At 35.8% G+C, this 14,876-nt stretch overlaps 2 protein-coding genes across 4 annotated transcripts; one reads left to right on the forward strand and one right to left on the reverse strand.

Moving 5' to 3' along the window:
- Positions 19–1,919, forward strand: LOC18792240 (PCTP-like protein). Of its 2 annotated transcripts, none has more exons than XM_020561821.1 (5): positions 19–742; positions 862–1,144; positions 1,235–1,393; positions 1,467–1,613; positions 1,718–1,919. In XM_020561821.1, exons 1-5 carry the CDS (start codon positions 711–713, stop codon positions 1,775–1,777), a joined length of 681 nt encoding a protein of 226 aa, XP_020417410.1. In that variant the 5' UTR covers positions 19–710; the 3' UTR covers positions 1,778–1,919. The 2 variants fall into 2 exon arrangements, with proteins under 2 accessions (XP_020417410.1, XP_007225520.2); XM_007225458.2 differs by having other exon boundaries at positions 22–742; positions 1,714–1,919.
- Positions 3,259–8,811, reverse strand: LOC18790570 (glutathione S-transferase zeta class). 2 transcript variants are annotated; one of them, XM_020555187.1, is made up of 11 exons: positions 8,527–8,810; positions 8,283–8,376; positions 8,057–8,113; positions 7,858–7,943; positions 7,697–7,768; positions 6,637–6,690; positions 6,426–6,501; positions 6,045–6,106; positions 4,977–5,036; positions 3,822–3,945; positions 3,259–3,603 (listed from the first exon to the last, which is right to left on the reverse strand). In XM_020555187.1, the coding sequence occupies exons 1-10, from the start codon at positions 8,527–8,529 to the stop codon at positions 3,844–3,846; spliced, it is 666 nt and encodes a 221-aa protein (XP_020410776.1). In that variant the 5' UTR covers positions 8,530–8,810; the 3' UTR covers positions 3,259–3,603; positions 3,822–3,843. The 2 variants fall into 2 exon arrangements, with proteins under 2 accessions (XP_020410776.1, XP_007225877.1); XM_007225815.2 differs by lacking the exon at positions 7,697–7,768 and having other exon boundaries at positions 8,527–8,811.

Genomic DNA, 14,876 nt, shown 5'->3' on the forward strand with positions numbered 1-14,876 from the left:
CAGAGAGAGAGAGAGAGAGAGTAGAAGGTAGAAGGTCCTTCCTATTATTCTAAGGCACGTGATTGGGGGTCCTCCTAATGAACGAAGGAGAGAGTGGGTGTTTGAGGGGCGTCTTTGTCGCCCGGCACCAGGCAAAGCTTAGATGATAAAACAGTCTTTGGCTTAAGCTAGCTTACTATTGGTCATTCTTTTTTGCCACTCTGTTTCTGTTAGTTTTTAGCCTGTTTTTCTTTTTCCTCTGTCCTCTTGCTTGGAAGTTGCAACTCTTTGCCTTGTTTTATTTTTAAAAGCCTCCAACACTCCATGTGCATATCATCTTCCCTACCCTTGCTCTCACCCCTTTTTTGACAACAAAAGAATCAATCCATTCATCCACCCATTTTACTATTCTTCTGATTTTAGAGAGAGAGAGAGAGAGAGAGAGAGAAGTGCAGTTCCAAATCATGGAGGTTCCTCTGGCATTGCATGTGCTCCAATCACCTCTCGGCCCACTTGATATTATTCATATTCTACTACTACACTTATCAACTTTTCTTCCTTGTTTGTTTATATATCCTTCCAACAGTTGTTTCACAAATAAGTCACAATCTCCCTTAAGCTTAAAGCAAGCAGCTTAATGTGAAAAGAAAAGAAAAGAAAAGAAAAGAGACAAGCCTCCAACTCCATTCAATTCAGAGCAAAGCAGATCACCACAAGACAAGAGATTAGAGATGACCAGTCCAGCACCTTGCAGCCGATCCTGGTAATCTCTAGCTAGCGTTTCTTACTTAATTCATTTTCATTCTATCTTCTCTACTATCTATGATGAGTCTGAGTAACTAATTAATTACCAACAACAACAACAAATGAATTCACTCACAGGTCCATAAGTGAGGACTCGCTTAAAAGGTATGTGCAGTTTGCAAGTGAAAGCTGCATACAAGAGTTACTGTCTGCTTCAGACTCGAACAGGGACACTAGGGTTGGGACTGCGAATAATGCCAATGATGGCTGGAAGGTTCTTACTCTCGACAACGGAGTAGAGATATCAAAACGCAGGTCTGGAAAAACTGCATCTTTTCACACCTTCCGTAGCCGCTGGCTGCTCACATCAGTATCACCCCAGCAATTCATCACCGTTGCCAACGCCATCGACGCTGCCAAGGTCAACTACTTACTTATCGATGCTGGCTTAGAGATAACTAGTAACTGTTTTGTTGGATTCTTCTTTAATTTATTCAACCTGCTACTGCAGCAATGGGATCCTGATCTGGTAGAAGCAAGGTACATAAAAGATCTTGAAGATAACCTCAGCATCATCCGCCTCAAGTTTGGAGATAATGCTAAGCCTCTATTTAGAAATAGAGAATTCATAGTCTATGAGCGACGTGAAACCATGGAAGATGGCACCCTGGTACGTAGGAGGGACACTCCGTATTGCATTTGAGTGATTTGTGAAATTTTAACAGTGGGGATGTGCAGAGCAGGTGGTAGCAGTTGCTTCACTTCCAAAGGAGATAGCTGCTGGATTGCAACCAAAGCAAAATAATGCAATCAGGGGACTGCTGTTGCAATCAGGATGGGTAGTGGAGAAGCTTGAAGGCGACTCTTGTATGGTCACCTATGTTGTTCAGGTGCTCTACTAGTACTCTACTCTTTACTCTTTAACAACAACATTCATTAATTTAATAATAGCAGGATTGCTATTTATTTTCCTTTGTTTTCATGATCCAGTTAGATCCTGCTGGATGGATGCCCAGGTGCTTTGTCAATCGACTTAACAACAGACTGGTTATGATCATTGAAAATCTAAAGAAACTGGCACAAGCTTGTCCAATTGATGGGGATGGGGGGGAAACATGATTGATTATATTGTACAAACTGGAGAAAAGAAAAGGGCCTCAATTCTATTCTAATTGTGATAAATACCAATTATATGATCTCTCTCTCTCTCTCTCTCTCTCTCTCTCTCTCTCACATGAATTAATAAAATAAATTTGGAGGGGAAAAGGGTAGATAGAAAAGCGTATGCTACGACCATTCGTTTATCTCTTGTTAAGTGGGAAGATTGGGAAGAAACCATAAATACTGAAAAATTACTTGTGTAAGTCAAAAAAGCTTTTACAAAGGGAAGTCAGTCTAATTTAGGGTTTTAATTATTTACAAAGTAGAATCAAATCGGTGCTTTGTTAAACTTTTGTGCTCAACATTCCGTGCTTTGTTTCTCATCTACAAGTTGAAAGATGGCCAATAGAAGCTAAAATCAGCTAGCCTGGTACTACTTACCTCCTGGAGTTCTCATGCCAGCCTGAAATGAATTTGTTTGAAGAAATAATTTAGCAAAGCCCCAAAGTTAGGGTAGCCCTAACTGAACCAAACAACACCGTTGAGTTTCAAATCGGTTCGAAAATTTTGAAACATAGAGGCGCCAACACACGACAGAAAGGCAACCACGAGATATAACTGGTCAAATGTGATCAGATTCTTATCAATCTGAGGCGTGCATGATACAAGGGACGGATAGGGTTTCCAAGCATTTAAGAAGAAAAACAATGTGTTGCTTGTATAGGGTATGTGGAAGGGGAAAAATAAGAAGCTTACGCGGCTCGATTCGGTTCTAACTTCTAAGCAGCATAGACATATAAATCGAACTGAACCAAGTTGACTGTTTCTGTTCAATTCAGCTCAAATCAGAGCAAATTTCATCCAAAAAAAACCCCAGTTGTGGGTTGTTTTGCCCACCCGTACTACCATCCATCCTATCAAATTTTCTGCAAGGTTTTGACATGTGCAGATCATGAGAACCTTTTGTGGGATTTTCGTCATTCTCCCTCTTCTTTTTTCTATCATCTTCTCTCTTCAGTCTCTCTCGTGATGATTTTATCTAGAGATCTCCAGTGTCTCTCAGCCGGCATTCGAACACCCGTTGTCATTTGGACACTCCACAGTCCACGATAGAAGCAAAAAGCAAATTGTAACTATAGGATCTTCCCACGCATTAATTAGAGATCATAGTCGTCTCCTGAGCTATTAACATACAGAACCGAGCACTGGCATTGGCAACAGTATCCCTCCTTTGGATAATAAAACACGAAAGAAAATTATATTTAAAGGAAGCATCATAAGTTCTCACCAGAATCCAAAACACCCGAGCTAAAAATTCCAATTCATGCTAGGGTTGGTGTGGTTGGGACTTCCTCTCTCGTTTGGAATACACACACAAACATATCATTTTTAGCAAATATATATACCTGATTGCTAGACAACTGGAGAGCACAAGAAAACAAATTGAAAACATATTTGGATGTTCTCTTTCTTGATAACCATAACAATTCATTGTATGGAAAAGACCATAAGCTGTATTGTTCAAGTACACAGGATGTGTACAAGTCTACTCCCGAAGACTATTTTGACAGACAATCCGAACCGCTACATCACTCAATATTTTACATTACAACACCCTCCAGTTCTATCAAGGGATATCACTTATTACAGCACCTGACTACTTTACGACATCCATCATGGGATAACATTTATTTCAACACCTGACCTGAGTACTTTACAACATTTCAAACCTTAATTATGAGGCACTTTACGCTGCACTTCGGGACCGGCACGTTTCATCTGAATTTAAAAAAGGGGAAGTTTTAGAAGAATGGAAATGACAATTTTAAATGGACCATCGAAGCAAAAATCAACGCAAAAGCAACTATAGATTTACAAATGGCATCGGCATTCTTATGGTGCCTCACATATTCGACAAGTGCCTCAATTAACCAGAACACTTGGATAAATGGTATAATCTAACCAACAGAGGAGACTTATAAAATATTACTTCTTACCTCTTGAACCCCTTGGTTTTAACTATGAAGAAGGAGCATCTGGCTGGTTTTCTGGTAGAGCATCTAGGAATTCTGGGATCTTACTGTATGCCTCATGCAACCTGGCCAAAAGGGGAAACTGAGTCTGCACAACATTTGATGGAAAATAAACTTATCAGCAGATGTACATGTGGAAAGCCACTTCAAGTTTTGAGCAAAAGGTCTCAAAAAAGTAGATAAGTATCTAAGAGGACAGCCACCAGAAATATTAAAATAAATAAATAAGTAATAATTATGAAGAAGGAAATGAAAGAGCAGCTGGTGGATGAAAATGTAGGAACACCCAAGACCAGGACAGGGTTCAAAATTGCAGAACACAAAGGTCAAAGACTGTTTCATTTTTTTTTTTCCTTTTCTTTTTTCTTCTTTGGCTGATTGGGAAGGGTGAGAAAAGCCCTCCTTTCCTAAACCCAAGACAGATATATGGTCAGAAGCTCACTACACTGAATGAATTGATGAGACTTCAACCTAGGCCTTGAGCTAAACTGAGTTATTCCCACCAACTCACCTGAATTTTATTAGTGAGTGACACAAAGTCCCATAGCAGGGCAAAATATGGTTATTCTAAGTTCATATAGAGATGAAAGAATGAATCATATAAGCTGATTGTAATATTCTTCTTAGGGACAGAGGCGTTTGAAGTCTCTGTAAATACCTTTTTTATGGCAAGCCTACCATGATAAATAATAATATATAAATAAAAAATTTATTAAAAAAAAAAAAAAAAAACCCTAATGAATGACCACTATAAACTTCATGTCAATGGGAGAACAATAAAGCTTCCATTCATATAATAACAAAAGATATGCAGGTCAAAGATGAGCCGGTACTGTTTCGAATAAACTACATAAATAAGAGAAAGACAGGTTGCTACTGAAAGTAGACACAGATAGAAACTTGATTTATGACCCAAAAAAAAAGAGAAAATAACTTGATTATGTGATGGAAACATCAGAACACCACCAAATTGGATTAGTTTCCATTGTCACACGAAAATGAAAAAAATAATAACAAGGAAATGTCAACCTACAAATCGGATAAATATAAATTTGCACAATCAAGAACGAATGCACATTTGCTACAGTGTAACTGGCACAAGAATAGAATGAGCAGTACCATGTCTACATGGAACCTTCCAATGGCTGCATAAAGCTGGGGTGCTAGAAACAAATCTGCCTGCAAATATTTGAGAAAATGTTACATTATTTGATTTTTTTATTTTTTTTATTTTATTTAATTTTATTTTTGTATTCATACATTGAGGAATTTCACACTAGCACTTATTATTTGGAAAATTAGGAAGTAAAAGTAGCAATGTTCAACATGCAACTCAAACTGTAGAGTTCATGTAAGGCTTTTATTGAAAAAATTACATAAGGAAACACCATCTTGTGCCCCTTTCATACGAATGGGGGTAAGGCTGCAAATTAGTGAGTCCTGTTGGTTGGAGGATGAAGCTAAGGAGTTCAAAGTTTGAGAGTTGTAAGAAAAGTAAAGTACATCTGAATTCCTTGAAAATCTCTAGGTTTAGGCTGGAGAAGTGATGGACTTCGGTATATGCACTTCTATTCCAAAGTCCACCTGTTCTTGTTCTTTTTTTATATAAATACATTGTTTAATAAAATCCTTATGACTCCAATGAATTTTTGAATATTACAAAACTTTCTAAAGGTCTTATCAATTGAATACCACAACAGTTTTATGGACTCTCTAAAAATCCTAATTCAATACCAAACTATTATGGACTGTAAAAGTCTATATTGAATACACCAAAACATTTTTAATGGGGTCTTACAGTACTACTAGGAATCTTTGGCAGTTCTATTAGAAGCCTATATCTCTTGGTGCCTTGATATGTTCTTACTTTCATCTCTCTTCTCCTCCCTACTATTCTTTATTTCTCTAATATCTTTAAGATTAAAGCAACCATATAACTTTCGTTTCCTTTAACCTCTTCTACTTATCAAAATTTCCATCATCTAAAAACTACATAACCAAGAGAATGAGTATCCTAGTCCTCAAACCTGCCACATCAATGGTTTTTCTGGTTGTTGAAACAATTTTGTGGTCAAATTATTTTAAAATGTTTTTAAGAGTTTTCTGATTTTCCAAAATAAAAAAAGACGGCGAGTCCTTTTTCTTAAAGGGGAGAAGAAAAAAAAGGGACAACATGAGCAAACAGACCAAGAAAACTTCATCCCCAGTTGCATATCTCCCTGCATAGTTGTTCAGCAGTTCTTCAAGAGCTGAAACACATACAGATAACAGATTATTAAGCCTACAACCATTCATAGAAAAGAAGAACAATACAGCAAGACAGGATTTATATAAGGTACGATCTTCCACAGAAAATAAAAATGTGGTTTGACAAGTCTCGCACATTTGGGTGTGTTTGAGGTCTGGAGAAGCAAGATTGGAGTGGAAAGATTACAACTTTTTTCTTCTTTCATAGATACAAAAACTTTAAATCCAAGAGGTCTTGTTATTTTGAAAAATGACATCATCTGTGACTAAACCAGTTTTACCCGCATTCCTATTTTCAAATCTTTTTAAAGATTTTCTTACCTGCAAAGCCTTTTCCAATATGAACTTTAGCCCATTCAAGTTTCTCTTCGGGACTAACTTTTTCTTCAATGTACTTCTGTAAATGGAAAAGCAGCAAAACAATATCCATATCAATTTTTTTAAATGATAATACAATGAGAAGTAAGCTCAGTTTTTGACAATCAAAGCAATACAAAGTATCCACAAGCAGACACTCGATCCAGCCAATTACCAGTATAGCCAGATTCTGTAGAGGCTGTATGCTTGAGGAAACGATATTTGCAGCCTACATATCAGGGGCAAGCTAATAGCATTAGAATTTGAAACATACATTCAAAATCATATAATAATAAATGTTAATGAAGAGATTAGGTTGCTTTTGGGTGGGAGCGATGTTTGAACAGGTTAGGATTTTAGGGAAATCATAATGAATTGTACAAAGTTACACCAGGAAACTCAAATTACTAAGAGTATATCATACAGGTAGAGCATGATACCATATCCCTTAGCTGAATTACCATCATTCAGCATGTTAAACACAATAACCGGCATGCGTGATGGATACAGATCTAAGCACCAATACACGTGAAACTAATTTTCTGTTCTTAGTAATCACAATAGAAACTACCATGGATGTCATCTACATCCTCTTTTGTATAGCATGCATGTAGGCCATAACATACTCATCCATGCAGTTCTGGGTAAGTTAAGTGCAGATGTTTTGCCAAGTCAAAAGGGCAAAATTGGAAACCGTATTTCAACTAATGAACTCAGCCAATGGTTGTTCCAGGCACACTCACTTGATCCGTTAAAACATTTGGCAGAGAGAGTATTTGAAATTGGGTCCTCATCATCAGAAGAGAAGCATGGCTACCAATTGGCTATGCCCTGACCTCAAAGTTTGACCTTTTATGTGCTCATTGTGACATTAGCAAAATTACTAGTAGTGCCCCAACCCCAAGACATTCAAACACTCTTTAATGGCATCAACACATGCTACACTCATTAGTTCTCAAGTCAAAAACCCAGTGATTATACAGTTGAGTTCATAAAGAGCCCAAACATAGTCTACTAAAACGGAAATTTTCCAAGCCTGCACATCTACATCTTGTGTTTCCAATCTATATTTGAGAACTCAAAGCAGAACTATATGGGACAACTACTCTAATGGTATTTATTATTTGAAGGTCCAGCTCCAGTGTGAAACTAAAATTGGCTATGCAAAAAGTAGCAAGAGGATAGTTCATAATATTTCACAAGGGGATAATTAAAAAGAAAGAAAGCAGTTTGACCTGGTAATTGATGGCCTTTTTCTGAAGATCTTGAGGTAACAATGGATGCTGAGGGTATTTGCCCTCTAAATACTATAGAATACGAAAAACATATTTTACGACGATGTAATGCAAATTTAGTGGAGCAGAAGCTGATGAAAAGGAATAACATGGAGACTGACTATTAAGATGGCAAATGAGTCAGCAACAACAATGTCCCCATCCACAAGCACTGGCACATAGCCGATAGGATTGAGCTTTGTAAACTCTGCAAGGCAAGAAAAGCCCCCAAACAATTGACTATTGAGTTGAGCAGCTACTCCTACTACAAGTTAAGTTCACCGGAATATAAAACACGAAAGTGAAAGGGAAGGGACTGACCGGGACTGAATTGCTCTCCCTTCAACAGGTTTACAGCTTTGTACTCGTATTTGAGCCCTATACAGTATATTTATACGCAGTAATTAATTAAAATACAAATACATTTATACTTTCTTGAGAGCAAGACTTCAGCCTTCAGCCTTCAGCCTTCAGATTTCAGATTTGCAAGGAGTAAATTAAAAAATATTTAAAAACAACAACAAAAAGAAATTGAAGGAAAAGAAACCTTTTAAGTTGAGAGCAATTCGGACACGGAAGGAGCAAGTGCTCCTCCAGTAGGAATACAGCTTCAGCTCTTGATCATCGCCACTTTCACTCGCCTGTGTTCCATCTTATCATTCGTTATTATCAATCAAAATTTCAATTCGTCTATCTCAGAATATCGGGCGTTGACAAGGATAAGAAGCATATATATAGCAATAATTTTCTCTTGGAAAAAAAAAAAATAGCAGACTCTAAAATTCACTCACCATGAGACGCAGCCAAGACCCTAAAGAGATTTTTCGATCACCGGTCGCGCTTCAGTTTTCACACAAACAAACCGATTAAACAAATTCAACTTCTCTGATTATCTTTTCTTGGCGTTGGCGGTGTAGTCCTGCGTATTTTATAGAGCACTTCTGAAATTTTGGACGAGCTCCTAAAATAGTTTTCTAGTGTTTAACTTAAAAAATAGAGAGTGATTGTATTTCCTGCATGCCTCCTTCCAAAAAGAATATACAAAACAAAAGGGTTTATTTCACTGCCTTTTCTCACTCTCTTTCCTAAGGACTTCTGTGAAGCGATGACATGGCTATTTAGAGGTCCAATGAGCTCACTCAAATTTTGTCACGCGGACTAAAATAATAAATAATAAATAAACTAATTAAATATTACAATATTAAAAATAAAAATAAAAGTGTCACTCACTCTTCCTCCCCGCTCTCGTCTTTTTTTTCCTCAAAAATTGTTTCTTCTCTTTGTTGTAAAGAAAATGATAGAGCCCATATAAAGAAAAGAAAGAAATAATATTCAAAAAGCTTAATGATAATATTAGAGCTTAATGATGATGTTGAAAGTCACCCAATTTGCCTATAAATAGGCTTCCCATTGCTTAGCAAAACACGCCAAAGGAGAAGAAAGGAAAGGAAGGAAGAGTGAGAGGAAACAAAAGAGAGTGAGTTCTATCTAAGAGGAAATTCTGTCAATGTAAACATCACAAGAGCAAATACAATTTTACTCGTAATATTCAGTGATACTTTTCTCTATTATTTTATTTTTATAACACGTTATTAGCACGATAGTCTCTCATCTTCACTTCTAAATTTTTCCAACTCAACACTATGTGGTTATTTCTCTGTCTCCTCTTTGTCATATGTCTCCTCTCACTTTACTACTATGATGACATGCAAACTTTCTTTTTTGTATTCTCACAATTTTTTATGTTGCTTCATCCATGTTTATTTAATTTATTTTTTCGTACTGTAATTTGGAATTGTGCGGTTTTATACCCCATCATGTTATTTTATGGTGGTATAATTTTCATTGCCCATTGCGTTGTAACACATATTATCATAATAAAAATGATGGTGTGATCTTAAAACCCATCTTATTATATCTTGAATAGTGGTGCAGTTATATTGTCCACAATATATAATATGTTATATACTTCATATATATATTAGGTGATGGTTTTATCCCCGCATTTACTTTATTTATTATATGATGTAGGTTTATTACCCATAGGGTAGTATTTATTTAAAATTGTGGTGCGGGTTTATTGTCCACACAACTGCCTTTAGCATTTATTTTATTTACTGTATGGTGTAGGTTTGTTAACCATACGACATTATTTATTTAAAAGTGTGGTACGGGTTTATCGTCCACACAACTGCCTTTACTCTTTATTTAAAAGTATGGAGTAGAATTAGTGCACATACCAGCATGTTTACTTTATCGCACATTTACTTTATTATTTAAAGTATGGCGCGGGATTAACGCCCATACATGAAGCAATTTAATTTATGAATTTATTTTACAGCACATTTACATTTATTTAAAATATGGTGCTGGATTATCGTCCATACCAACAATTTAGTTACAAGCAATTTATAACAATTTAATTTATGAATTTATTTTACCATACATTTATATTTATTTAAAGTATGGTGCGGAATTATCGTCGATACCAGTAATTTATCTACAAGTAATTTATTTTATGAATTAATTGTGTGATATGATGAGTTTTACAGCATATAGAGATCAGGACCAGAAGTTCCTTGATCCTTATCATACAACTACATCAGGACCTGAAGCTCCTTGATGCTGATAACGATATGAGTGCTGACAGTCTCTCCGGTACTATATTTGTAAACAAGAGATCAGACTTGAAGATCCTTGATCCTTGACATGTAAATAAGGACTTGGAGTTCCTTGATAATGTAACAGTACCATATTGGTTAATAGTGCCGTACAAATGAATAGTAATTATACTGAAAATTGTACTGTACGCATGAATAGACACATATTCATGACTTGATGAATAGTACTGTATACATGAATAGTGACATATACATAAATATTAAGCATTTTGTGTAAACCGTCACTATACACAAAAGGGAACCTATAGTTCCTTAAACTCATGGATGAGCAATTAAATGAGAAGCCATAAGCTCCTCAAACATGAACAATTATGTAAGGGTCTGAAGTCCCAAAATATGTACGGGAAATTATAAAAATGTCCATACCATGAAAATATGCGATTTTGGCCTGAAGTTCAAAATCTGACAATATTGAGAACCTAAAATTCCAATAGTTAAATGGACAACTCTTGAGGTATTATTGCAAATTGTGGACACCACATTTTTCTTTGGCATAAGAAAATTTTGAATTTAATAAAGTTCGATTCTATTATAATCGATACCTCAAGGAAGCAATATATTTTGTGAATTCCGGTTGTTAAGAATACACCGAGAAATGGATAATATCAGGATAACCTCAAAGGATGAATTGAGGCTCTTCACATGTTTTGTTATATTATATTATCTGGGCCGGAAGTCCATAGATCCAAATATACGAGAGATCCCGAACCTGAAGTTTTGGGTATATAGTAGTTAATGTTTTTCACTACTATATTGCAATATTATCATGACTTTTACTCAATTTATATTTCATGCCCATTTAAACAAGGCAAATAAATTCTGAAGTCATGTTCAGCCCAGGCAAGAATTTCCGGACTCATATGCATTGAAATATGTAATTTGAGATATTTAATGTGGTTATTTGAACCTATAAGGCACAAGGTCCCAAACTGTCATTTTGAAAAGACATAAAAACCACAGGTGCAAGTTTAAGAATTTACCCAATTATTATAACAGAAAAGAAGCATACAACAAATAGATTCTTTTCACCTGCAAGGAAGGAGCAGACTCTGTAAAATTTATAAAATTCCATGATGTTCTGGAAGTCTCTGAAGGAAGAGGACGGTACCTTTTAAGCTTAGCCATGAGCCTTTCGTGGTCTCCCAGCATGTCAAGCCTTGTCCGCATATCAATGGAGTATGAACTCACCAGTTTCAACAAGGCCTTATTTTCCTCTTTAAGTTTCTCAACCTCTTGTTGAGACTCATGAAACATTCTCTAAAGAGACGAATTTTCAGTGTTCAGCTCCTGAATCTCGTTTGCTATGGCACGCAAACGATCAGCCATGTTAGAAACAAAAGCAAGCACTCTGAATGTTAAAGCCATTGAGTTATCAATAGCCTCTTCATCAGACCTTCATGTTAACAGTATTTCATCCATAGGAGTAAGAAAATTCCTAGATACTATGACAACAATCGTATCATTCATTATCACATAATCATTAACCGTCAGATGACGATTTTGGGATACAAAGGATGGAAGCCAGACTTTAGCATCACGGTTTGTTATGAGAGCAACATTTAAATCAAAATGATTTGGGCAAGAAGAAGAGGAAGCCATTTTAAGAGGGTTTCGAGGAAATTCTTATAAAATCTAAATTTTCAGAAAATGGAAAAAAATTGAATTGAAATGCAGATCATGCCTTGCAGAGGCAATATCTATAGACGGAAATGTGGCACCGTTTCCAGGATCCTAATATTTTCTCGGATCCTCATATTCTCTTTTTCTTTTTCAGATTCCAAAACTTCACTCGGCCTCTATTAATGTCTATCGGCACTTTAAAGGTTTTAAGGACTATTTTGGTCAAAACTGATCTTACTTTGCGGATTTCACGAAGTTACTTTTTCAAAAGCATCTCAAGAACCTCACAAATTTCTATGTTAATTTGAAATTCACTGGATCTACCTATTCCTCTAATTTGTGTATAAATATGTTACTAACAAAATCTTTTTGCAGAATATATCCAGTTTTCTCCATATCTAGTAATGCAATATCTACTTGTTTTTCCTATCAATGAGCACTCAATGTGCTTAAGAAGCGAGACTATCTCTAATCATCTATTCAGGAAGCAAGACTATCCCTGATCACATTTCGGCTAGATCAGGGAACTGTAAGGATGACCACATGCTCTAATCTCCTTAAGTTCTTCTAGGTTAGGAGAAATGAGAGTTTGTTGTCTGTTACCTCACTAGTTTCCTTCCTTGATTTCTTGCATACCTTGCAATTAATATCACAATTCTTTGTATCTTTTCTTTCTTTTTACAACGCTCTATTCATAAAGGGATTTTGTTTCTTTAGAATGAACATCTGAAGAACAAATCCATGTCGTGAATCTAACACTGATGGTTTTTTTTTTTTGGGAGAGAGACGGAAGAATTGTGATTTTTGCTCTTGCAGGATATAATTAGATTATCAAGCATTACATTGTATTTGCTGAGTCGATACGAGCTTGAATGATATTTGAGCAAAGTTTCTCCCACCTAAGGATGTAAGCAATACTTGTGTTATTTCATGCTTGTACTCTTATTTTTTTTTACGATATCCTTAAAGATAACCAAATGTGGAGATAAGGCTGTTCTAGAAGAATGACTTGTATTATAGATCGTTCCAGAAGAACAACTTGTATTATAACTATTCCACAAGAATGGCTTGTATCATTCTGATATGTATTCATGAATTATTAATGCAAAATTCACATATTGCAAGTTGAATACATTGATAATACACTGCATAGATTAAAGTCTGATAAGAACAGAACATGGGTATATTAGTGATCAATATGATGTACGCCTGTTGCGTAACAAATGATATGGATTGAAGTCCCAGGATGACAATCCATTAACATGTCAATATTAATACAGTGTATGCCTAATGCGTAGCAAATTATATAGTTTAAAGTCCCAGAAGGACAATTAATTGACATGTATGTATTAATATGTGGCATGCCTGCAACATGACAGATATATGGGTTCTAAATGTTCCAACTCCTTGAATGGAGATTATCCACGCCCTACTATAAAATAATGCTCCATTGGAGGTTAGGATCCACATTCTCACATAATTCATCCTATAAGAGATGTCTGTCTGGAAAGAAACAATAAAAGCCCCTTGAATGGCTTGGGTATCTAAAAGCAAAGAAATATTCATAATTGATGCATGCACATGACATGAAAGTGGTGCGATCACAAATTGATGAATGATAATTTTTGGTTTTGGAGTAGCTACTCAAATCATCAATGGGCTGTGTTGATTGGAACCACGTTCTATTATTAAATGTCGACAATATCATTGCCCGAAAATGGAAAGAGGCAATTCCATTACAGATGAGAATGAACGTGAAGAAACAAACCCATAGTACGAATCCCAAAAGATGTTAACCCTGAAAGTTATACTTGGGTGTTCGGAACAAAAGAGGAATATACTCAATTTATATGACACAATGTTTCTGGTTGAAACAAGGAATGTTGAGGTTCTCCATATTTACAGATGCAATCGTTCCTTCTCATTGCACATTTACGGAGACCAACATATTATTTTTAAGGGTTATTAAATGCACGGAGTATATCGCTAGAAGCGATTCCCAAAAGATGTACAAGCAAAACAAATAGTTGGATATAAAGCTGTATAATGTGTCAAGAAGTGTAATCCCTTAAATAAAATCCTTGAATGATTGTAATTGCATGAAGCAAGTCTCTGAAGGACATGTGCCTGGAGCACAAATTTTGTACTCAATATTAATATGTATAAATTACCTCAGTGAGTATATTAATTATGATATGGTTGCAAAGAGTTGATAATTGATTAAAACTCCTGAAGAGTTCAAGAAATATTTATCTCTTCCTGAAGATCGAGAATTATGCCAACGAGATTCTTGCTTATACTCAGAAAGTATTGAAGCATTTTTATGTGGATTATCAACTGGGCACTTAAATGATTTTTCGAGAAATATACTGGATCAGACATTGTATTTTTTAGATAGAGCTCAGCTCCATCCCCACCACTTTGGGATGATGTGAGACATATTTGATGCCATCTCCGCATAAAACAATATACAGACATATTCTTTTTAAGTGAACTTACAAATAGCCCAGGTTTTTGTTTGATTCACGGACTCTAGAAATTTCTATGATTTACATAGAGATAGCTTACTGGAAATATATTTGCTTACTCAACTACATGAATTGTTGATGGCTACATCATTCACCGAGTCCGAAAGATCTTCCCTCTAGAAAGATAGTCATGAAGATACTAAGGGGAGCATCCAACAATATTACAAGATTGACTCACAGAAGCAGTGTCAACTATGACATTCAGAAAGATGATCAACAGTATGACTTAAAAGATATTTGCCAAGCATCAGGGGGTGCGTACTGTCAATAAAGATATTCACACACTGTACTCTTTTTCCTTCGTCCAGGTTT

This window comes from Prunus persica, chromosome G1 (assembly GCF_000346465.2).
Source record: "Prunus persica cultivar Lovell chromosome G1, Prunus_persica_NCBIv2, whole genome shotgun sequence".
In the NCBI taxonomy this organism is placed as follows: Eukaryota; Viridiplantae; Streptophyta; class Magnoliopsida; order Rosales; family Rosaceae; genus Prunus; species Prunus persica.